The 26,195-nt window shown below is 35.6% G+C and overlaps 2 protein-coding genes across 4 annotated transcripts; both read right to left on the minus strand.

The window, feature by feature from the left end:
* Positions 1-5,615: 5,615 nt before the first annotated feature.
* On the minus strand, positions 5,616-26,195 carry LOC112000789 (G-type lectin S-receptor-like serine/threonine-protein kinase RKS1). Its single transcript, XM_065765097.1, is given in 13 exon segments — positions 5,616-5,979; positions 6,059-6,209; positions 6,313-6,566; positions 6,829-6,912; positions 17,450-17,628; positions 17,736-19,036; positions 23,572-23,809; positions 23,961-24,171; positions 24,374-24,516; positions 24,738-24,875; positions 24,964-25,452; positions 25,455-26,096; positions 26,099-26,195. Coding segments are annotated over 13 exon segments (4,230 nt in total). The 3' UTR covers positions 5,616-5,676.
* On the minus strand, positions 15,841-17,426 carry LOC136061332 (G-type lectin S-receptor-like serine/threonine-protein kinase SD1-1). 3 transcript variants are annotated; one of them, XR_010625639.1, is made up of 4 exons: positions 17,094-17,426; positions 16,671-16,881; positions 16,028-16,519; positions 15,841-15,947 (listed from the first exon to the last, which is right to left on the minus strand). XR_010625639.1 is itself a non-coding variant. In XM_065765102.1 (3 exons), the coding sequence occupies exons 1-3, from the start codon at positions 17,316-17,318 to the stop codon at positions 16,281-16,283; spliced, it is 675 nt and encodes a 224-aa protein (XP_065621174.1). In that variant the 5' UTR covers positions 17,319-17,426; the 3' UTR covers positions 15,954-16,280. The 3 variants fall into 3 exon arrangements, 1 of the variants encoding a protein (XP_065621174.1); XR_010625640.1 differs by having other exon boundaries at positions 16,028-16,351; positions 17,094-17,423; XM_065765102.1 differs by lacking the exon at positions 15,841-15,947 and having other exon boundaries at positions 15,954-16,519.

A 26,195-nucleotide genomic window follows, 5' to 3' on the forward strand; every position in this document is an offset into this window, starting at 1 on the left:
GTGACAAATTTATAGTAAGAGGGTGTGAATAAGAAAAGACAAAAATAAAGGAAGATGAAGGGAAAGAGGAAGAATGATATTAATGTAGAGGGTAGTGGGGAGATGAAAAGGTAAAGGAGGGAGAAAGATTGAAGAAGTAGTGGGGAGATGAAATGGTAAGGGAGAGAGAAGGTTGGAGAAGTGTAAATATTAAAAAATAAACGTTAAAAACAATTATAGGAAAAAAAAAGGCTCACAAAAAAAAAAGGGTTTGTGTGAGCCTTTTCAGCTTAAAGAAAAAGGAAAAAAAAAAAAAAAAAAACACCTAAAAGCTGAACTGAAAAGGTTTTGGGTTGGGCTTGATAGTAGAACTAAAATAAATAAGAAGTAGACTGAATAAATTATACAGATTTATTATAGGGTGATAGTTAGAGTAAATAAATAAGTAGTGGGCTAGATTTATTATAGGGTGATAGTGGAAGTAAATAAATAAGTAGTGGGCTGCATTTATAGGGCTGAAAAATGTAAAAACCATTTTAAATTGTAGGAAAATTATATTTTAAAAAAGAAAAGAAAAAAAAGAATGACGTGGCAGCTGATGTGGCGCAACGTGAGAGCAGCAGCATTAAACGCTACGCTTCAGCTTTGCTTGGCTAACCTTTGCTTTTCTTTAAATAAATGGCATTATAAAGTACTTCTAGTACAACTATTAAGAGTACTTTGTCCACCACAAAGGATTAGAAAATAAACAAAAATTAGTAAAGTCTCATAATTTAACATCTAAATTGAGCACTATAAAAAATCATGCTATGTAATAGAATAAATACCAAATTATCCAAATCATGCTATGTAATAGAATAATATTATTTTTTATATGCTATATTTAATTCTTTAGAACGCAATAGGATAACATTTAACATTCAAAGAGAATAAAAAATAAATAAACAACAACAACAATTTAAAAAACAAAACTAAATCACAACTTAAAAAAAAAACTAAATCGCATTAACCAAAAATAGAGTTTTAAAGAATATAAAAATTATCAACTTAAAGTAGAGATGCAAGAAAAATAAAAAATCCACCAAAAATTTTAGAGAGAGAGAGAGAGGGAGAGAGAGGGAACCTTTTTTTTGTGAGGAAAAACTATGCATAGAATAGAAAAGATGGTGACAAATTTATAGTAAGAGGGTGTGAATAAGAAAAGACAAAAATAAAGGAAGATGAAGGGAAAGAGGAAGAATGATATTAATGTAGAGGGTAGTGGGGAGATGAAAAGGTAAAGGAGGGAGAAAGATTGAAGAAGTAGTGAGGAGATGAAATGGTAAGGGAGAGAGAAAGGTTGGAGAAGTGTAAATATTAAAAAAATAAACGTTAAAAACAATTATAGGAAAAAAAAAGGCTCACAAAAAAAAAAAGGGTTTTGTGTGAGCCTTTTCAGCTTAAAGAAAAGGAAAAAAAAAAAAAAAAAACCTAAAAGCTGAACTGAAAAGGTTTTGGGTTGGGCTTGATAGTAGAACTAAATAAATAAGAAGTAGACTGAATAAATTATACAGATTTATTATAGGGTGATAGTTGGAGTAAATAAATAAGTAGTGGGCTAGATTTATTATAGGTGATAGTGGAAGTAAATAAATAAGTAGTGGGCTGCATTTATAGGGCTGAAAAATGTAAAAACCATTTTAAAATTGTAGGAAAATTATATTTTAAAAAAGAAAAGAAAAAAAAGAATGACGTGGCAGCTGATGTGGCGCAACGTGAGAGCAGCAGCATTAAACGCTACGCTTCAGCTTTTAGTAATATATAGATTGTTATAATGGCTTGGTTTTATTAGTTCGTACCCAAAAGAAATTCTTGAGACTAGCTACCTCATTTTTTAAGTGAATTGTTATCTAATAAATGCATATTATTTGCGGTAGTGTATTATAATGCTTTGATTGTATTATGGTCCTTTGGATTATTTGTATGCTTATTTGGTATTCTTTGGGAATAGGTGCCTTTGGATAATTAAGCTAAGCTCTAGGCCCTCAATTTGATTTTAGGGGACATTTTGGATCCATGGAGACAAGTTTGATTGTACTTTGTGATGGGCATTGTTATTTATAGGCTTGATCATTTTGTTTCTAGGTTCCGAGATTTTTGATGATGGACCTAGTGATGGGATTGGTTGATTTCATGGTGCCCGGTTGAGGTAAAATTGGTTGGCCTTCTAAGGTAAGTAACTTCTTAATGGAATTTTGAAAAATAATTATTATTGCACTCAAGTATTTCATAGTTAAACCCATTTTGGAACATTATTCATGGCTTTCTTAAAACAAACCATGTGTACTATTATTATTAATCATTTATAGAAAATGCATGAAGCATTGAAAGTGTATCATATTTCTTATTGCATATGGGAAAATGCATGATTTGTTAGCATAGGAAAGACTAGCATCTTTGATTAAATTCTAGAGAATGGATTTTATGGATTTATTGCATTATTTGCAAAATTTAAAGATGCTTTTATCTTGACTTGTGATATTTGGGAAAATTGATACAATATCTTCTTGACAAGAAATGAGTTTGAAGGTTTTGAGAACCTTGTGAATATATTGGGTATGGTATTTCAAAGGTTTTTGTGAAACTACTTGAAATTAAATTGTGTTTTGATTTCATGTAAATTGTGAGCTCTTTATGTTTTTACCCTTGGGTTGTGACATGTGATTACCCGGTGATTACTTGGCTAAATACTATAGTCTATGTGACATTGGTATCTTAGCACCTATCTTTGTGATGGTTATTGAGTTTTGGCTTTGTGTTGGTGAATCAATTTCGATTTTGTGTCGGCAATGAGTTCCGGCTTTATATCAGTAGATTAGTTTCAGCTTTATGTCGGCAATGATTTCCAACTTTGTATCGACAATTGAATTCGGGCTTTGGGTTGGATTTTCTGGTTTTGGAACAGTGTTATTATTGCTCATAGTATATAGTATGTAGTTTTACATGGAGATATTTTGGAAAAGCTTTGTTCTATATGGTTTCAATCATTCTTGTCATTTTATCCATGAAGATTGGTTTTGCAGAAATTAAGTGGAAACTCCCAAAGTGTAACATGTTTTGTAAAAGTGCTAATTATCATGAGATTTGCATTTCCCTTACTCCTATTAATTATGCTACTTACTAGGCTTTAACTCATTCCACTCTCCAACAGTTTTACAAATAAATTAGCTATACATCGTGCATAGAGCTTAGTTAGTTGGTGGTGATTGGAGTACTATGCTAATTTGGAGATTTCTGCTATAAATTGTTGGTGACTCAACTTACTAAATTATTCGAGGCCAAAGCTAATTCTATTGAAGGTTGGGCTCTTGAGGTTTGTTAGACTTTGGCGTGATAGGTCTAGATTTTCTGTTGAGGTTACGTATCTTAGAGAGGATCGTGACTTTGTGTTTATTTATTTGGAGCTTTGGAGTTTCATGTATATTTGGAGACACATGATTTGTAGTTTGTATTGTTTGTAAGTGTGCCATAGAGCTCTAACTTAAATTATAGAGAGATCAGTATATTTATTTATTTTATCAAATGGAAAGAAAACCAAAAAATTCCCTTACAATATCTCTTAAAGGCTCAATTTTTCATGCTTTAGACCCTTTTGGGTTTAGGGTGTGACAAATGGTGTGGTGGTAACATCGTTTTAGGCCCAACAGAAGCAACATTTTATTTTTTTATATTTTTTAGAGAGTTTGAACCTATGGCTCCTGCTCAAGATGATAGTTTTTTATAATCAAACTAAGACACCAATTAGTTATTGGTGTAGGCGAAGATTGAACCTAGATCTCTTGTTCAACCATCTTAGATTTTACCGGTTAAACTAACTGGAACTCGCAAAACAACATAAATGTACATAAAAATAAATATTAAATAATTTAAGAAAAAGGGCTAAAATGCTAATTGATCTCAAATTTGGTATTTCAGTTAGGACAAAGTTTAGTTACAAAATTGGTTGTAGCTTTAGACTACAAACTCACTCAATATTTTTTTATTGGAGGTAAATTTTGACAAATCACCATTGGATTACATTTACTTTTTATATCCTCCATATTTGCAAAATTTCAAGAAAATTAAAGATTAATAGCTATGTCATCAATAAATTTTTAAATTACAAGTTTTTGTAATTTAAAATTATGCATAAAATATAATTTTATAGATTATATAGTAAATAATATCCAATTGACACAAAATTTGACATGTGTATTAAGAGTGTAAAGAACATGCAATTCAACAGTTAGATTTTCAAAATATGCAGTAATATTTATTTTATTGAGTGAGTTTGTAGCCTAAGGTAATAACCAATTTTGTAACTAAACTTTGTCATTTTAGTTATTTAACTTTACTTTCGTTTAATTGAGTCAGTGATTTTCAAATTTATTCAATTTAAGTCTTTTATCCAATTTTGTTAAAAAAATGTCATTAAAAAAAGTATTGTTATCAAATAAAAAAATAAAATTATTTATTAATTTTATAGATTTTTTATGTGGTAATTATTTTTCCATTAGTTAATTGTATATTTAATGACATTTTTTTACCGAATTGGACAAAATATCTAAATTGAATAAATTTTAAATTTAGAAAACTTAATTAAATGAAAGTAAAGTTAAATGATTGAAAACTTAAAAGATGCAATTTGCATTTTAACCTCGACAATAATAATAATAATAATCAAACTATGGGTTTTCTTATTAGGCCTCACGTGCCGTCATTAAAACAGAGTGGCCTACCCACGTGATATTACTACTGGTACAAATGATGACGTTTAGAGGGTCTCAACGACTCCAAGGACCACCATAAAAATTTGTGACTTGAGCTCTTGATCACCAAAATACCAACTCCATTGTTGAATAAAGACTTTTGAATCATAGGTTGATCAAAATGAAGTTTAGGCTCTCTCTATCTCTAAACCTCTTGTTGAAGTCATGCTATAATAAGCCTTTTATATGATGTCATGTAGGGAGTGAAAAACAAGGCAGCAATCGACTTAATTAACATAATTAGAATTTGGTTTCACAATTTTCAATGCATCGAGCCACTATCAAATTCAACATCCCTCAAAAATCATCTTTCAATCGATTGAATGGATGTCCAAAATATGAATTACTCATAAACAACAGTCTTCTTTTGAGCTGCATCTTAGGCCTATGAAACCGGGACTTGACATACATTACAAAATCAAAATATCCAACGGTTTCAGGTGATTAGCTTAAATAAGCTAATAATAATTGAGAATAAACAGCAAACACAGTCCTGTCATTTGATTATGACGACGACATTTACTTGAAAAATTAAGAGAACATTGTTCCTACAGTACTATCTACCACAGACTGCATGTTTGCCTTTTAGCTTTCCTAAAAGTTCTTATGCTTGGAGCACAGGAAATTGCCTGAAGGTTATATCATTCTCTAATATGTTTCAATTATTACCTATTAGCATATGAGGCTTACATTGCAGTTAAATATATATTCAGAGGTTAGGGGAAAGTACAGTCCACTGAAGTAGGCTATATTCTCTAACACTTATATTTTACTTTTGGATCACTCAGTACAAAAGGAAAGAAAGAAGAAAAAAGAATAAGAATTATATTTGTTCTTATAAACGGAGTAAAATGTTAATTGTTCCCATAAATCCTAATAGAAGCAATTTAGATGCAGCAATCTTTACCTTTTAGCGAGCTTCAAACGTAGTTATTGTCACGTCATTTATAGAATAAAACCCCTTTCCTGTGACTGATCCCAAATCATTGGTAGGTCTTTTGAAAACAAAAGCAGGTTGTTTCGGAGAAGGAAGAGTCATTTCACAACTTAGCATGAGAAGAATTGCCAACATTGTTGGTCGATCCGTTGCATCTTCTTGCACACATAAGAGCCCAATTTGAATGCATCTCAAGACTTCATGAGAAACAAATGACTTAGTAATCGACGAATCAACTATATCCAAGGCTCTATCTTTTGTCCATAGTTCCCAGACCTGTATGGTTTATAGCATTATCCAAAAGAGTTGTATTATAAATGCAAATGGAAAAGATTGTTGTTTTTTTGTTACTTACATGCCCTATCAAAGTTAGGGAAGGGTGTGTTTGATAAGAACTGTTATTCTTCTTGCCACTAATGATCTCCAACAATATGACACCAAAACTAAAGACATCTGATTTTGTTGAAAATTTCCCAAATATTACATACTCTGGTGACATATAACCACTGCATGTGAATAGTATTAAAAATAGAGTTAAAGTTTGCATGGGCCTTCATTTTCTATATGTGTGGAAAGTGTGCAAGGCTTTGTGTGCACATGTGTACTTACTATGTTCCGATGACTCTAGTTGTCTTGTCTTGAATTTGGTCCCCTTTGATTATACGAGCTATCCCGAAATCTGAAATTTTAGGATTCATCTCACCATCTAGGAGAACATTGCTAGTTTTAAGATCCCTATGTATAATTCTTAATCTTGAGTCTTGGTGAAGATACAAAATCCCACGAGTGATCCCAATAATAATTTCAAAGCGTTTCTCCCAATTAAGCAATGAACTTCTTGTATGGTCTACAATGAAATTTAACTCCAAAATACTCAAAATGTGATTAAATAGTGTAAAAATATTTGGTTTTATCTAGTCCAAAAATATCCTCTGAATATATATAATAAAAGAAAATAAAACAAATGAATGCAATAGATTAATAGAAAGAAGACGTACCAAAAATGAAGAAATCCAAGCTTTTGTTGGGCATGTACTCATAAATCAACATCTTTTCTTCCCCCTGAATGCAAAAACCAAAAAGCTTAACAAGATTCCTATGTTGAAGTTTTGCAATTAACATAACTTCATTTTTGAATTCCTCTATTCCTTGTCCTGAACTGTTGGATAGCCTTTTCACAGCTACTTGTTGTCCATTAGATAATTGACCCTGAATCCATGATAAAAAATTAAGCTTAGTTGTAACAATTAGTTCAAAGCAATTGAGTTCAATGCCACAATTTGATTCTTCAATAGCTTATGTCCTAGATCATGTAAATCATTTTCTTGTATTCACGCTCACACAATACTGGAAATTGAAAAGGAAAGGAAAATATGCAAGATATCAACATTCAACGATGCCATTATGAATTGTAACTTTACCTTAAAAACAGAACCAAAGCCACCTTGTCCTAGTTTGTTGATTGGAGAGAAATTGTCAGTGGCAGCAACTATGCAGCTTAGATCAAAGATCAATAAATCTGGATGTCTACTATTCTCCTCTAGCTCATTTCCCTCCAAATAGTCCCTGGCACCGGTAAAATATAATGATTGATTGTGCAATTTTCTTACAAGGGTATAATTCTTCCTCTCTTTTTGGTGGATTCAATTTGTCTTATTGAAAAATAATGTCTTTATATTTTTTATGTGCATGTCCCACCATACCCTACTGGCCTACCCATTTTGTGCTTAAGTTAGCTATTTTATTATTCGTGCTTTCTTTCAGTACCTATTCTAAAATTTTTTTTTAAAAAAAAAAAACAATTTCTTTGAAATATCTTATTCTCATTATTAATTTTGGGGCTTATTGGAATTTGACTTTTATTTGGACTATCTTTTAATATTATGAATACTGTCACTACTTGACTGCAATTTATTACTGTGATTCATTGATCTAATCCCTACATGCACTCTTGCTTGACCTTAATTTTACATTGAGAATTGGTTACTTGAGCTTTTGTGAATCTCAATTGCATTCATAGATATAGTGTGCATGCATCTACGTAGTGGTCGCATCATGTCAAACTCTGAACATCAATCCACTTCTGAGTCCAGGACCTCCTTAGAGCAAACCATAGATGAACTAGCAAAAAGTTTCCATAATTTACTGGATAGGGTTAGCAAATTGAAGCATCTCAACAAGAGACCATTAACCATGAAGGAGATAACATGCTTAGGCAACATAACTTTGGTTACCTTAATAGGGCTCCAAACTTTGAACCTGATCACTATAATCACAATGGCCCTAGGGATTATGATGATAGGATGTTTAAGGAAAAAATAGAAGCACCCACCTTTGATGGCTGCCTAGACCCATGGGTTTTCACTGATTGGTTGCGTCAAATGGAGAAATTCTTTGACTATTACCATTGGGCTGAAAACAAGAAAGTGAGGTATGCCAGGATAAAGTTAATTGGAAGAGCTGACCTTTTCTGGGAAGACTTTGAGGAAACCCTTAGGTGACAACGTGAGCCCCCCATTACTGATTGGCTTGAGATGAAGAATGCACTCTCGAAAAATTATCTCCCTTCAACTTATAGGAGCTCCCTTCTTGAGGAATGGGATCGCCTAAAGCAAGGCAATACTCCTGTGGCTGAATATATAGAGAAGTTTAAGGAGTTCAAGAGACGAATTCAAATAGTCGAGGAAGAGGTTGTTACACTCAATAGGTTCAAGAAATGTTTAAATGCTAGCCTACTAGGAGAGATTATCACCCGAGGAGTCACTACCTTAAGAGAAGCATATGAGCTTGCTAGGAATTGTGAATTAGCATCCAAATCTATCTTTTAGCAACGTTTTGAGCCCCGGAGTGTTCCCACCAACCCTCAACCTTTTGGTAGTAGATCTAGACTTGCCTTACCCCTTGAGGTCAACCCTAATAGTACCCCTATAGAAAAAGAGGACAAAGGAAAAGGTGTGGTCAATGAGCCTTCAAGATTAGGCTCTCGCCTCCAATGCTTCAAATGCAATGGGGTTGGACACATCGCAGTTAGGTGTCCCTCTAGGGCCCTTGTCATTCAAGAAGATGATGAAAAGGTTAAAGATATTAAGGAGCTAGTGTATGATCCAAATGTTGAAGGAACCTAAGATGTTGAGGCAAAATGGGAAGATGATCCTAGCTACCTTTCATGCATTAGAGTCATTTCTCCCCAGGTTGATAACTTCAAGGACTTTGGTGTCCTTAGAGTGAATGTGGTAAGGTGTGCTTTGGCAGAGCAGAGAGACACTGATGATTGGCGAAGGAGTGCCATCTTCCAAACTTACACTAAGTGCGGAGACGAAACTTGCAAAGTTATTATAGATAGTGGGAGTTGCATTAATGCGGTGTCCTCTAATGTTGTTTCCCGCCTAGGCTTGAAATTGACCCCTCACCCTAACCCATATAAAGTTTCTTGGGTGGATACTTTCTCCATAGCCATAAAAGAAAGATGTGTTGTCCCACTTCAATTCCTCACCTACAAGGCTGAAATATGGTGTGATGTAATTCCCATGGATGTAGGGCATATTATCTTAGGAAGACCTTGGCTTTATGATTTAGATGTCACCCTATATGGGCGATCTAATTCTTGCTCATTTATGTTTGAGGGTAAGAAGATTGTGCTTAATCCTTTAAAACCCAAGCCGTTCGACATGAGCAAAAAGAAAGAAGCACCAAAGGCGAAAGACCTGAACATCATAAGCCCTAAGGCATTTGAAAGGGTAGTAGTTCAAGAATCTATTGTGTTTGTCTTAGTTGCCAGGGAAGTTCATGGAGAGCCCTGTGAGGAGCAACCTGAAGAAGTGAAGTTAGTGCTCCAGGAATTTAAGGATGTTTTCTCTGAGGAACTCCCTAATCATTTACCACCCATGCGTGACATACAACACGCCATAGATTTTGTGCCTGGAGCGACCCTACCTAATTTGCCTCACTATAGGATGAGCCTCGCAGAGCATGCCGAGTTGCAAAGGCAAGTAGAAGAACTACTTAGGAAGGGTTTTGTTTGTGAGAGCATGAGTCCTTGTGCAGTCCCTGCACTCTTGACCCCAAAGAAAGATGGAACTTGGAGGATGTGTGTTGATAGTCGTGCCATCAACAAGATCACTGTGAAATATCGTTTTCCTATCCCTCGATTGGATGACATGTTGGATATGATGGCTGGAGCAGTGATCTTCTCCAAGATAGACTTAAAAAGTGGTTATCATCAAATTAGGGTTCGTTCTGGTGATGAGTGGAAAACTGCCTTCAAGATAAATGATGGTTTATATGAGTGGATGGTCATGCCTTTTGGATTGTCCAATGCTCCTAGTACCTTTATGAGAGTGATGACTCAAGTGCTCAAGCCTTTTATGGGAAAGTTCTTGGTTGTGTACTTTGATGACATCCTCATCTATAGTAAGTCTAGGGAGTAACACTTAGACCACCTAACTCAAGTTTGTGCTACCCTTAGGAAGGAGAGTTTATATGGCAACTTCAAGAAGTGCTCTTTCTTCACTGATAAAGTTATCTTCTTAGGTTTCATAGTATCCTCTAAGGGAGTTTCTACCGACCCCCAAAAGGTTCAACCAATTGTGGAATGGCCCGAGCCCAAGAATATCCATGAAATTCAAAGCTTTCATGGGCTCGCTTTCTTTTACCGCCGATTCATCAAGGGGTTTAGTACCATCATGTCCTCCATCACTGACTGCATGAAGCAAGGGGAGTTTGTTTGGACTAAAGCTGCTACTAAGGCTTTCCATGAGGTAAAGCAAAAGATGACTGAAGCACCTGTCATGTGTCTCCCTGATTTTACCAAGCCTTTTGAAGTGGAATGTGATGCCTCAGGTATTGGTATAGGAGGAGTACTTAGTCAAGAGCGCCACCCAATTGCTTATTTCAGTGAGAAATTGAATGACGCTAAGCAAAAGTACTCCAACTATGACAAAGAGTTTTATACCATTATTCGAGCTCTTTGGCATTGACGCCATTACCTATTGTCTTGAGAGTTTGTCATCTACTCTGATCATGAGGCTTTGCACTATCTTCATTCCCAAAAGAAGCTAAATTTTAGGCATGGTAGTTGGGTTGAATTTATGCAACGTTACTACTTTGTGGTGAAACATAGGGCGGGAGTTGAGAATAAGGCTGCTGATGCGCTAAGTCGAAGGGTGTCTTTGCTATCTGTCATGAGTGTTAAGGTTACTGGGTTTGAGCGACTTAAGGATGAATATGAGTCATGCCCAGATTTTGGGGAGCTCTACATTAGCCTAAGTAATGCCCCACAACCAATCCTGGATGATTATACCTTTCAAGATGGTTACTTGTTCAAAGCCAACCAATTATGTATCCCTCGATCTTCAGTGCGAGATTTCCTAGTTTGGGAGATACATGTGGGAGGCCTTGCAGGTCATTTTGGCGGAGACAAAACAATTGAGGAAGTGGAACGTCAATTCTATTGGCCTGGTCTTAAAAGGGGCATTGCCAAGATAGTTGGTCATTGTCGTACCTGTTAACTGGCCAAACATCGCAATCAAAACACTGGCCTGTACACGCCTCTACCTGTGCCAGACCGCCCATGGCAAGATGTGAGTATGGACTTTGTGTTAGGTTTGCCCCACACCTTTAGGAAGCATGATTCCATTCTAGTAGTTGTTGATCGCTTCTCTAAGATGGCTCATTTCCTACCATGCTCAAAGGCCTCTGATGCTTCTAAGATTGCAAAGCTCTACTTTGATGAGATTGTCAAACTTTATGGTCTTCCCAAGACCATATTGTCTGATAGGGATGTTCGCTTCGTGAGTTATTTTTAGAAGACCTTGTGGCATTTAGTAGGCACCAAATTGAAATTTTCCACAGCATTTCATCCTCAAATTGATGGTCAAACTGAGGTGGTTAATCGTAGTCTAGGCAATCTCCTTCAGTGTCTAGTGGGTGAAGCCAATCGGAATTGGGATTCAATTCTTCCTGTAGCCCAACTTGCATATAATAGCTCTGTCAATAGGTCTATAGGCGCTAGTCCTTTTGAGGTTGTGCATGGATATACACCTAGGAAGCCCTTAGATCTTTTGCCCATGTCCCCACATGTTAGGGTGTTTGAGTCTGCTGAGGCATTTGCACGACATATTCATGATTTGCATAATGAGATTCGCAAAAAAATTCAGGCAAGTAATTCTCAATATAAAATTCATGCTGACACTTATCGGCGTCATGCAGAGTTTCAGGTAAGGGATTATGTCATGATTCGGATTTGACCTGAACGGTTTCCTTCTGGGATCGTTAAAAAATTGCAGGCTCGTAGTGCCGGACCATTCAAGGTATTGAAACGAATGGGCCCAAATGCATATGTCATTGACCTTCCCCATGATTATGGTATTAGCTCCTCCTTTAATATTGAGGATCTAGTTGTTTATAAAAGCCCTACAGCTATTCTTGATACCCCTTTTGATGAGTCGTTGCCTGATCCTATTGATGCCCCTATTCCCACCCCTCTACCCTTAAATTTACCTTATGCACATAAAGAATCTATTGATGCTATTTTAGATGAGCAGATTGTTTCTACCAGGGATGGAGGAGTTCACCGTTTCCTAGTCCGGTGGTGAGGGCGACCAGATTCTGATTGCACTTGGATTATTCGAGATGAGCTACAGCGACTGGATCCTGACTTGCTGGAGTACTATCAGAGCTCTTCAGATTTCCACTCGACGGGGTCGAGTTCTTCTCACCCGGGGGGGAGTTGGTGCAGACACGAGGTACAAGCCTCCAATTACATGCACGTATAGGAGAAAGAAGACGGCCCAACCTGTGGCCTTATGGATGGAGCCTATCAGTTATTGGGCTTGAGTTTAAGCAAGCCCGAACATTTAATAATTAGGGTTTCTTTATGCCTTATTATTGTTAGCTATTTAAACACTTTTTGGGATTATTGTAGAACAGTTTTGAGAATTATTAAAAAAAAAACATTCGTTTTCTTTCACTGTTGCCGACTCCAGTTTTGCTTGGTGCTGACTCCAAGCAAGCCTTAAGTGCTGACTCTTAGGATTTATCTTCTTATTCTATTGTGTGTGTGGTTGTCCTACGTCATTAACTCATTCCACTCTCCAATAGTTTTACAAATAAATTAGCTATACGTCGGGTATGGAGCTTAGTTTGTTGGTGGTGATTGAAGTACAATGCTAAGTGGGAGATTTGTGCTATAAATTATTGGTGACTCAACTTACTAAATTATTTAAGGCCATAGCTAATTCTATTGAAGGTTGGGCTCTTGAGGTTTGTTAGACTTGGGGATGATAGGCCTAGATTTTTTGCTGAGGTTACGTATCTTAGAGAGGATCGTGACTTTGTGTTTATTTATTTGGAGCTTTAGAGTTTCATGTATATTTGGAGACACATAATTTGTAGTTTGTATTGTTTGCAAGTGTGTCATAGAGCTCTAACTTATATTGTGGAGAGATCAGTATATTTATTTATTTTATCAAATGTAAAGAAAATAAAAAAAATCCTCTACAATATCTCCTGAAGGCTTAATTTTTCATTCTTTTGACCCTTTTGGGTTTAGGGTGTGACAAATGGTGTGGTGGTAACATTGTTTTAGGCCCAACAGAAGCAACATTTTTTTATATATTTTTAGAGATTTTGAACCTATGACTTTTGCTCAAGATGATAGCTTTTTATAATCAGACTAAGATACCAATTGGTTTTTAGTGTAAGCGGAGATTGAACCTAGATCTCTTGTTCAACCATTTTAGACTTTAACAGTTAAACTAATTAGAACCCGCAAAGCAGCATAAATGTACATGAAAAATAATATTAAATAAATAAAAAAAAAGGCTAAAATGCTAATTAATCTCAAATTTGGTATTTCAATTATTTAACTTTACTTTCGTTCAATTGAGTTAGTGATTTTCAAATTTATTCAATTTAAGTCTTTTATCCAATTTTGTTAAAAAAATGTCATTAAAAAAATATTGTTTTTAGATAAAAAAAAATAAAATTATTTGTTAATTTTATAGATTTTTTATGTGGTAATTATTTTTCCGTTAGTTAATTGTATATTTAATGACATTTATTTTTACGGAATTGGACAAAATATCTAAATTGAATAAATTTTAAATTTAAAAAACTCAATTAAATGAAAGTAAAGTCAGATAACTGAAAACTTAAAAGATGTAACTTCCATTTTAACCTTGATAATAATAATAATAATAATAATCAAACTATGGGTTTTCTTATTAGGCCTCACGTGCCGTCATTAAAACAGAGTGGCCTATCAACGTGATATTACTACTGGTACAAATGATGACGTTTTAACAAAGCCTTTTTAAGTGTAAAGCACCAAACGGTGTCATCTTATGTAGCCGTTATAGTGAGTTCGTTAAAAAAGCTGTTATGAGTCGGTTTAGTTTGCTAGAGTTGATCTCAAGTTAGTTAAGATTTCTTAGTCTCTGTTCAATTTTCTTCTTCGCTTAGTTTCTTCTCTGTCGTAATCTTTGCATCACCAAATCTCAGCAAAGATCACAAATTTTCATCATTAGGTAGCTATTGAATAGCTTGTACAGATAATCAAAACTGAACTTTCAAGTGGGACACTAAAATCCTTCATATTACTATGGGAATCCAATTTTGTGAATTAATAAATAATTTGGTATAATTAAAAATTCTGTTTGGCCAAGTGTGAGAGGCACAATACTTCGCTAAAATTAAACATACCCTTTAAAGAGTATGTGCATTAAGCCATTAAAAAGACATTGTCAAACACTTAAGGGCATTGTACAAACCCATGATTCTGTGTTTATCTCTTCGTTTTCTTTGATAGTTTTTGTTCTAGAATAATACAATTTATTTTTGGGTTTGTACTAAATTAATACAAACAAACAAGCCACCTCAAAACCAATTTATGAATTCCTTCTCTCTCATTTCTCATGACCCCAGCCCAGTTTCAGACCTTTTGGACTCTTCCCTATGAATCCGTTCTCTCCCTTCTCTCACGATCTGCATCTGTGATCACAATTAGACCCTCTAAACGACTCCAAGGACCACCATAAAAATTTGTTCTCTACTGCAACGTATTTAGATAATAGACTCTGTGACTTTAGCTCTTGATCACCAAAATACCAACTCCATTGTTGAATAAAGACTTTTGAATCATAGGTTGATCAAAATGAAGTTTAGGCCTTCTCTCTCTCTCTAAACCTCTTGTTGAAGTCATGCCATAATAATCCTTTTATATGATGTCAAGTAGGGAGTGAAAACAAGGCAGCAATCTACTTGATTCACATAATTAGATTTTGGTTTCACAATTTTCAATGCATTGAGCCACTATCAAATTCAACATCCCTCAAAAATCATCTTTCAATCGATTGAATGGATGTCCAAAATATGAATTACTCATAAACAACAGTCTTCTTTTGAGCTGCATCTTAGGCCTATGAAACCTGGACTTGACATACATTACAAAATCAAAATATCCAAGGGTTTCAGGTGATTAGATTAAATAAGCTATTAATAATTGAGAATAAACAGCAAACACAGTCCTGTCATTTGATTATGACGACGATATTTACTTGAAAAATTAAGAGAACATTGTTCCTACAGTACTATCCACCACAGACTGCATGTTTGCCTTTTAGCTTTCCTAAAAGTTCTTATGCTTGGAGCATAGGAAATTGCCTGGATGTTATATCATTCTCTAATATGTTTCAATTATTACTTATTAGCATATGAGGCTTACATTGCAGTTAAATATATATTCAGAGGTTAGGGGAAAGTACAGTCCACTGAAGTAGGCTATATTCTCTAACACTTATATTTTACTTTTGGATCACCCGGTACAAAAGGAAAGAAAGAAGAAAAGAGAATAAGAATTATATTTGTTCTTATAAACGGAGTAAAATGTTAATTGTTCCCATAAATCCTTGTAGAAGCAATTTAGATGCAGCAATCTTTACCTTTTAGCGAGCTTCAAATGTAGTTATTGTCACGTCATTTATAGAATAAAACGCCTTTCCTGTGACTGATCCCAAATCATTGGTAGGTCTTTTAAAAACAAAAGCAGGTTGTTTCGGAGAAGGAAGAGTTGTTTCACAACTTAGCATGAGAAGAATTGCCAACATTGTTGGTCGATCCGTTGCATCTTCTTGCATGCATAAGAGCCGAATTTGAATGCATCTCAAGACTTCATGAGAAACAAATGACTCAGTAATCGACGAATCAACTATATCCAAGGCTCTATCTTTTGTCCATAGTTCCCAGACCTTTATGGTTTATAGCATTATCCAAAAGAGTTGTATTATAAATGCAAATGGAAAAGACTGTTGTTTTTTTTGTTACTTACATGCCCTATCAAAGTTAGGGAAGGGTGTGTTTGATAAGAATTGTTATTCTTCTTGCCACTAATGATCTCCAACAATATGATACCAAAACTAAAGACATCTGATTTTGTTGAAAATTTCCCAAATATTACATACTCTGGTAACATATAACCACTGCATGTGAATAGTATTAAAAATAGAGTTAAAGTTTGCATAGGCCTTCATTTTCTATATGTGTGGAAAGTGTGCAAGGCTTTGTGTGCACATGCATACTTACTATGTTCCAATAACTCTAGTTGTCTTGTCTTGAACTTGGTCCCCTTTGAATATACGAGCTATCCCGAAATCTGAAATTTTCGGATTCATCTCACCATCTAGGAGAACATTGCTAGTTTTAAGATCCCTATGTATAATTCTTAATCTTGAGTCTTGATGAAGATATAAAATCCCACGAGTGATCCCAATAATAATTTCAAAGCGTTTCCCCCAATTAAGCAATGAACTTCTTGTATGGTCTACAATGAAATTTAACTCCAGAATACTCAAAATGTGATTAAATAGTGTAAAAATATTTGGTTTTATCTAGTCCAAAAATATTCTCTGAATATATATAATAAAAGAAAATAAAACAGATGAATGCAATAGATTAATAGAAAGAAGACGTACCAAAAATGAAGAAATCCAAGCTTTTGTTGGGCATGTACTTATAAATCAACATCTTTTCTTCCCCCTGTATGCAACAATTAAAAAGCTTGACAAGATTCCTATGTTGCAGTTTTGCAATTAACGTAACTTCATTTTTGAATTCCTCTATTCCTTGTCCTGAACTGTTGGATAGCCTTTTCACAGCTACTTGTTGTCCATTAGATAATTGACCCTGAATCCATGATCCAAAATTAAGCTTAGTTGTAACAATTAGTTCAAAGCAATTGAGTTCAATGCCACAATTTGATTCTTCAATAACTTATGTCCTAGATCATGTAAATCATTTTCTTGTATTCACACTCACACAATAATGGAAATTGAAAAAGAAAGGAAAATATGCAAGATATCAACATTCAACGATGCCATTATGAATTGTAACTTTACCTTAAAAACAGAACCAAAGCCACCTTGTCCTAGTTTGTTGATTGGAGAGAAATTGTCAGTGGCAGCAACTATGCAGCTTAGATCAAAGATCAATAAATCTGGATGTCTACTATTCTCCTCTAGCTCATTTCCCCCCAAATAGTCCCTGGCACCGGTAAAATATAATGATTGATTGTGCAATTTTCTCTCCACTGTCCTAAAACATATTGATAGATTGATAGACATTGCTGACTATAATTTTGCAATTGAGCATTTATATAGCTCAAGTTGTCTACCAAAATGACTCTTGATATATATATATATATATATATTCCTGTGTGTTTGTGCGAACAATACAATGGAAGTGATTTTGTTACCTTTTGTTCTCCTCCTTTTTTTTTTTTTTTTTTTGAGAGGGATGTTTTCCTCTTCTTCTTCATTAGGCACATATAGCCTATCAAGCATACCAGAAACAATGTCACCATAAGAGAAATTATTGAAATAGCCCGCTGCCTCTTGTGGCCAAGAAAACCATTGGACTTCCTTGTGTAAGTAGCTGAAGGACCCCAAAAAAAAAAAAAAAAAACATGGTTCATGATTTTGTAAGGTGAAATAGGCAGAAATGAAAATTTACGAAAAATACTAGCAAGTGGAGAAGGCCACCTAACTCAGTTGCATCTACACGTACATTTAGATCCCACCTTTCATATGAACTCTCTGAAATGTCATTCAATTCACCATACCATGTCAAGCAACTGTTCCCCTTCCCATCAATATTTATGCTGACAAAAGCTGTGCAAGAGCAATTTCTCAAGCATGCCTGCTCGCACTCTGAGCTACTCATACTCTTGTCCATCCAAACTGCATTAACTGAATCAGGACCCTTCAAAAGCTCCACTTTCACAAACCCTTCTCCATTCCCACACATTGACAACCCCAACTGCTTCCTCACACAACCCTCAGAACCATCTCTGTGATACCAGTTCTTCGGAGACTTGGGTTCATACCCTGGCAAACAAGTACACTCAAACCTATTAAAACTGGCAGACTCGGGACCACACTTACCAGATGCACCACAGTGTCTATAGTTGTCACACCGGTATTTAGGTGCTGACCAGAATTCCTTCCATTGAAGATCACCATCATTCCACATTAGGAGCTGGAGCAATCCAGAGTTGTGAAGCACTACTCTAGAAATGATGTAGGCGTCATCGAAAAAGTAGGCGTAAGATACCTCATCTTCGTTGTTAACAGAATAATACTTCAAACTCGATGAGGATGTTGCTGCTGATGATGATGTGGGCCACGGCCATGGACTTGTCCGCCAATATAAAGTCGAACCCTTGTACAAGACGACTTGTGGAGAGCCAGTAGGATTCATCTTATAGAAGTAGTCCCCAGTTCCAGGGTCATCTTGTGACTTCCAAGATGTCAAGAACCTGTCTAATCCAGTTATTCGATTCAACCCAAGCCTCATGCGTGGAAGCAGTGTGTCTGTAGGATGATCAAAGCTTTGCCATATAACCTTTTCGTTATTGCCTTGAACCAATACCAGATTTCCTGAGTCTTGAAGCTGTGCAACAGAGGAGGTTGTCCCCTGGACAGACACATTTGTAGACCAAAGAAGACGGTTAGAACTGTCATGGAGGACAAGGTTTCCATACTGGTTGATGGAGAGAACACCGGAGGAATCAATAATAGGATCATTCCTGTTTGCCACCCACACTATAGTTTGATTTGGCACTTTGACAAACCAAATACCAAGATACCGGTAGCTAGAATTGCCGGGACTGAAGAAGCCTAAGGCGAAATTATTTTTGTTGGAAATCAAAGACTGGTCATCCTTGATGGATTGGTCTGGTGTTAAGGTGTCAACGGAAGTGCAAACTGGGAAGAAAAGCATGATCAGAATCAATGGCACGACCATGGTTTCACTATCCATGTTTGTGTGCAGTGGTCTTTCACTAAAAATAATATATATATTTTTTTTGGAGGGGGTGGTTGGTGGGCATGAAGTCTTACTACAAGAAAGGAGGGAGAGAGAGAAAATTATGAAGTCTTCTCTTTCTGATCCCTATCGCTGACTAATTGTTTCTTTTAGGACTACACGCCTCTCTTTTTTCAAACAAAGAGACCGGAGGCATTCAAGCATCAATTTTATAAAACACATGGATTTTGTAATTTCTTTTATTGACCGGTCAAACACAAAGTGTAACACAATTGACTACGTGTTTGTTTGTAATCTTTGTTAATTTATTTTATTATTTAATTTATTTTTATTATTATTTATTTTTTTTTTTGCTAATTTTTTATTATTATTTATGGGTATTAATATACTATTTAAGATAATTTTTACCTATAAACTAATTTTTATCTGTACTATTTATTTATTTTTTTTATTTTCAATAAAAAGTTTTAAGGTGGAATGGCGAAATTATTTTTGTTGAGAGTCAAAGACTGGCCATCCTTGATGGATTGGTCTGGTGTTAAGGTGTCAACGGAAGTGCAAAATGGGAAGAAAAGCATGAGCAGAATCAACGACATGACCATGGTTTCAGCATCCATGTTTGTGTGCAGCGGTCTTTTTTTTTTTTTTTTAATATGGGGTGGGAAAAATTTATTGATATTTGGTTTGATTGAGGATTCTTCTGAAGCCTCCTTGCAGAAAAGAAAATGGATGCTGGGTCAAGTCAATAAGTCAGAAGTTCAGAATTGCGTCGAGGGACTGTAGGCATTCTAGGCATCAATTTTCGCTGACTAGCAGATATTTTTTTTTTAAAATACCGCACAATCTCTTAAAATATCTCTCACTCTCTCTTGACCGGTCACCTAAGGCCTTCTCTCCCACTTTGCTTTCTTTTATTCACACAAAAACACACACGTATACACCTCCATCTCTCTCTCACCCTTACCAACCACCACTCCATCGGATCACCACCACCATCTTTTTATCGATGAGATTCACCGAGGAACTTCATAAGAATCTCTAGGCTCCTTCATCTCAAACTATTAAGGTAAAAACTCTAAATAGATTTTCATATTGTTGATCTAAGCTTTTGAAGTGATATTCACATGATTAAGCCTTAAGAGTTTTGATTTGGTGAACATATTCTGATGAAGGGCTTAGTGTTTTTATTTATTTAAATGAATGGTGGCCATTTGAGGTTTTCTATAGCTAAGATTTGGCGGTTTTGATGCCTTATTGTCTTGTTGTGATGGGTAAGAGGGTGGCCTCAAAGGAGCTAATAAAATATGCCCAACATTCTAAGTTTGGGCTTGTTAAGTGAACTGTTTCTAGGGGAGATTAAAGTTACTTAACTTTTCAAACTTGTCTTGATAAACTTGTATACCTTTTCTTTAGGTTCTAACTAATTCTTGTTGGAGCACTTGGAAGCTAGGATTTTATGCGGTCTTGCAAGGTAAGTAGCTAATTAAAACGTGTAATGTGTGTGTATATATATATATATAATGTGGTAATAATGCGAAGTTTTTACTAATTCTAGGAGATTGGCTTTGATGTGATTCAATTATAATGGATATTACAAATAATTGGATAATTTAAAGAATTGGAAAGCATCATTTGACAAATGGGTGGGAAGTCATTTTACAAGTGGGTGGCAAATCCTACTAGATAGGAATATCTTTGGAAATTATGCAAATTTAATAGAAATGTGTTACGAAACTTGATTATATAAACTTGCCAGCTCTTTATGACACCTTACCTCATGTCATGGCAATTGTGATTTCCTAGTGATTACCCAGCCAAATACCTGGATCTTTGTGATGTTGGTATGATGGCACTTGAGTCTGCGTGACACAGTAGTCGATAACTGGTACTTGCAGTTTTTGTGACACGGCCAATAGTGCAACACCTAAGTCTTTGTGACATGGTGGATTATATTATGGCACCTGAGTCTCTGTGACATGGTAGCCTGTAACTGGTACTTGCAGTCTTTGTGACATGGCCAGTAGCACATTAACATTGCTACTTACTGAGCTTTGTCTCACTACTGTTTAATTATGAATTTTTACAGATTAGGCAAAAACCTTTTGAGTTACATGTTATGGCTTATAGTAGATAGGCAACTACTTTTTGGAGGCTAGACTTTTGGTATTATAGACCTTAGGAGTATGAGACTCCTAACCAAGTGTTGGAGCTGCACACACCAGGGATATTTTGCACAAATGTTTTGTAACTGATTTTGGTGATGACTTTTATCCCATCTTAGAAACAAGATGATTATATGTAGTTAATTCAGACCTCCATTCTTTTGTGGCCAATGGTCCTTGTAATTATTGCATAAAGATTTGACTTACTTTGGAAGTATCTTTAATAAAATTATTATGAAAGTTCTTGATGTTGGTACTTGGTATGAATTGTTTGGATTGAATTGTCAAAAAGGAAAAATCTATAGGTACTTTTGGGATGTATTTCTTATGCTTTGGACCCTTTTAGGTTTGGGGTGTGACAAAATATCACAATACTTATCTTAAACTTTTCTTAAATATATTTTTCTTAAGTTTTAGAGCAACTTAATAGGTTGGCGAATGAGGGATCTAGAAAATGGGTTGAGATTGGCATATTGGGTTGGAGCTGTGAGATTAACAGTTATCTCATGACCAAATAGTGTAACATTATGCCTGCGTTTGGATAGCACTTTGTCTTACTCAAAGTAAAGTTACGTTTTGTGTGTGTGTTTTTTTTTTTTTTTCCCGCACGGGGGACAAAATTTACTGTGCATGTACTGTGCGTGTACTGTTCATGCACTGTTCATGCAATATTTAATATTAAAAGTGGGTCCCACAACACTATTCACACATTTAAAAATTATTTTGCTACAGTGTTTTCAGCAACAATCAGTTTTTATCAACTTTCAGTAACAATAAGTGCTATCCAAACGGACCCTATATTCACTTCATTTACTATACCATATTTCCCATCTATTGCAAAATATGCTATATGAAGAAAGCAGATATGGAAATCTTAAATGAATGATTGATTTTTGGTTCTAATGTGAGTAGAAAGACCAATGCTGGTCAAACTTATTATTGAGGCATTATAAAAGACTGGTCAGAAATATGAATTAAGGAATGGTGTGATTAGGACCCATGGTGACTTTGACAGCAACAGCAATCTCCTCCACACCCTTTAGCATAAGACAGAGCCCAGGCCAAAACCCCAAATTTTATATCTTTGGCTGCATAATTTCTTCTCCAACTTAATCTATTACCAATCTAAATCTCACACACACACACAAATAAAACACAACACAAAGAGGGGGGATCCTTACAAACATTAACTAACATGGATAACCCTACAACCACTGATTGATTCACTCACCTGCTGTTGGGTGCTGTTCTTAGTGACCCATCCTTCTTTCTCAAAAATGCCACAATGCAAGCGCAAACAGTACAATCTCAAGTCTCAACTCTCTCTCTCTCTCTTAGCTCGCATTTTTCTTCAACAATGGAGTTGGGTTTCGTTACAAAGAACACAAGCCGGTGGGTGTTTACGCTCCTTGCTTATCTTGGCTCCAAAAAAAAAAAACCTTTGTTTTGTTTGCAATTTTTATGGCCTCTTTGTCACAGTGTTTTGTGTCATGGGCTTTACATGGGCTTTTCGGTTGCCACACAAGACAACATTAATTTATGAGTCATACTGTTATTACAAGTTTTACTATATTGAAATTAAAAATAATGTCTCACTAATCATAAAGAGACATTTCAAATATTTATGAGTAAAATATTAATTTGTCCTACAAATCCCTATAGAAGCAATCTAGATGCAGCTAACTAGAATCCTTATAGAAGCAAATTAGATGTAGCTTATCTAGAATCTTTGCCTTTAGCGAGCTTCAAATTTGGTTATTGTCATGTCATTTATAGAATAAAGCTCCCCTCCTATGATTGATTCAAAATCATTGGTAGCACTTCTGAAAATGAAAGCAGTTTGTTTCGGAGAAGGAAGAGTTGTTTCACTACTCAGCATGAGAAGAACTGCCAACATTGTTGGTCAATCTGTTGCATCTTCTTGCACACATAAGATCCCAATTTGAATGCATCTCAAGATTTCTAGGGAAACAAATGACTCATTTATTGATGAATCAACTATATCCAAGGCTCTATCTTCCCTCCAAAGTTCCCAAACCTGTGTGAGTTGTAGCATTATCCATAAATGGGTTGTATTATAAATGCAAATAGTAAAGATTGTTGTTTTCTATTACTTAGATGCCCTATTAAAGTCCAGGAAGGGTGGTTCTGATAAGAATCTGTGTTTTTCTTGCCACTCACAATCTCCAACAATATGACACCAAAACTAAAGACATCAGATTTGGTTGAAAATTTTCCAAATATTACATACTCCGGTGACATATAACCACTGTATGTGAACAATATTAAAGAAAATGTTAAAGTTTGCATAGGCCTTTATTTGTTGTATGTATGGCAAGTGTGCAAGTCTCAATGCACACATGCATGCATGTGTTTGAGTGATACTTACTATGTTCCGACAACTCTAGTTGTCTTGTCTTGAATTTGGTCCCCTTTGATTATACGTGCTATGCCAAAATCCGAAATTTTGGGGTTCATCTCACCATCAAGTAGAACATTGCTGGTTTTAAGATCCCTATGAATAATTCTTAATCTTGAGTCTTGATGAAGATACAAAATCCCTCGAGCAATCCCAATTATGATTTCAAAATGTTTCCTCCAGCTTAGCAATGAACTTCTTGTATGATCTACAACAATAATTCGGTTCAATGTATTCAAAATGTGATATACATAGTGTTGAAATATGCGGTTTTATGCACTTCAAATATATTCATTCAACATATATGACAGAGAAAGTAAAACATATGCATGCAATAAATTTTTGGAAAGAAAACGTACCAAAAATGAAGGAGTCCAGGCTTTTGTTTGGCATGTACTCATAAATCAACATCTTTTCTTCCTCCTGAATGCAACAGCCAAAAATTTTGACAAGATTCCTATGTTGAAGTTTTGTAATCAACATAACTTCATTTTTGAATTCTTCTATTCCTTGCCCTGAACTTTTGGATAGCCTTTTTACAGCTATATGTTGTCCATTAGATAATTGACCCTGAATTCATGATTGGAAATTAAGCCTAGTCATAACAATTAGTTCAAAGCAATTGAGTTCAATACCACAGTCTGATTCTTCAATCACTTATGTCTTGGCTTATGAAACTCATTTACTGTGCATTCACAATAATGGAATATGAAACAGAATAGAATATAGGCAAGATATCAACATTCAACGTCATTATGAATTGTAACTATACCTTAAAAATAGAACCAAAACCATCTTGCCCAAGTTTGTTGGTCGGAGATAAATTGTCAGTAGCAGCAGCTATGCAGCTTAGATCAAAAATCGATAAATCTGGATGCCTGCTACTGTCCTCAAGCTCATTTCCCTCCAAATAGTCTTTGGTACCAGTAAAATTTAATGATTGATTATGCAATTTTCTCTTCACTGTCCTAACATGTAGAAAGAAATTGCTCACTATAGTTTCACTATGGAGCGGTTTTACACCTCTCATCATGTGGAGGACTAGTCTAAATGACTCTTGATATATATATGTGTGTTACTTATCAAAAGATATATGTGTGTGTGTGTGAACAATACAATGCAAGTGGTTTTGTTACCTTTCGTTTTCCTCTTCTTCATTAGCCACATATTCGCTAGCAAGGATACCAAAAACAATGGTACAACAACAGACAATATTGTAATAGCTAGTTTCCTCTTCTTTCCAAGAAAACCTTTGGACTTCCTTGTATACTTAGCTGCAGGGAACAAAAATAACTGTAATCCATAGAGTGAAAAAGACAGAAATGAATATTTAGGAAAATGAGAGCTAGAGAAGAAGACTACCTAACTCGGTCGCATCAACACGAACATTTAGATCCCACCCATAATCTGTAAACTCTAAAATGCCGATCAGTTCACCATAAAATGATAAGCAACTGAATCCCTTACCATTAGTATTGTAATTGATAAAAGCTGTGCAGGAACAATTCCTCAAGCATGCCTGCTCGCACTCTAAGCTACTCATACTCATGTCCATCCAAGCTGCATCAAATGTATCAGGAGCCTTCAAATGTGCCACCTTCACAAAACCTTCTCCATTTCCACACATAGACAACCCCAACTTCTTTCTCACACATCCCTCAGAACCATCTCTAAGAGACTTGGGTTCATACCCTGGCAAACAGGTACATGCAAACCTAGTAGTGCTGTCAACAATACATATTCTGTACGCACCACAGTTTCCATGGTTATCACACAATTTTGGTGTTGACCATACTTGCTTCCATTGACGATCACCATCATTCCACGTAAGTAGTTGCAAAAGTCCAGAGCTGTAATGATGGAGGGGTCATCAAGAGAGCTGAAGTAGAATATCTCATCTTCATTGTTAACAAAATTTGAGGTAAAACCGAGTGAGGGTTCGGATACTGGTGTGTTCCATGGCCGTGGAATTGCTCGATAATGTGGGGTTGAACCCTCATACAAGAGTAATTGTGGAAAGCCAGTAAGATTCAGCTTAAAGGAGTAGTTCCCAGTTCCAGGTTCATCTTGTGACTTCCAAGATGTCAAGAAACTGTTGATCCCAGTTATCCTGTTCAACCCAATCTTCATTTCTGGAAGCAAAGTATCTGTAGGATAGTCAAAGCTCTGCTATAACAACATTTTGTTGTTGTCCTGGACCAATACCAGGTTTCCTGAATCTTGAAGCTGAGCAACAGAGGAGGTTATCCCTTGGACAGACACGTTTGTAGACCAAAGAAGATGGTTGTGACTGTCATGGAGAGCAAGGTTTCCAGATTGGTTGATGGAGAGAACTCCGGTGGAATCATTGATAGGATCATTTCTGTTTGCAACCCACACCACAGTTTGTTTTGTCACTTTGACATACCAAATACCAAGATACCGATAGCTAGAGTTGCCGGGGCTGAAGAAGCCTAAGATAAAATTGTTTTCTTTGGAAATCAAAGATTGGCCACCCTTATGGATTGGTTTGATGTTAAGGTGTCAAGGGATATGCATAATGGGAAGAAAAGAATTATCAGAAACATAGACGTGACCAGTTTTTCAGCATCCAT

This window comes from Quercus suber, unplaced genomic scaffold, assembly GCF_002906115.3.
Source record: "Quercus suber isolate HL8 unplaced genomic scaffold, Cork oak 2.0 scaffold_607, whole genome shotgun sequence".
In the NCBI taxonomy this organism is placed as follows: Eukaryota; Viridiplantae; Streptophyta; class Magnoliopsida; order Fagales; family Fagaceae; genus Quercus; species Quercus suber.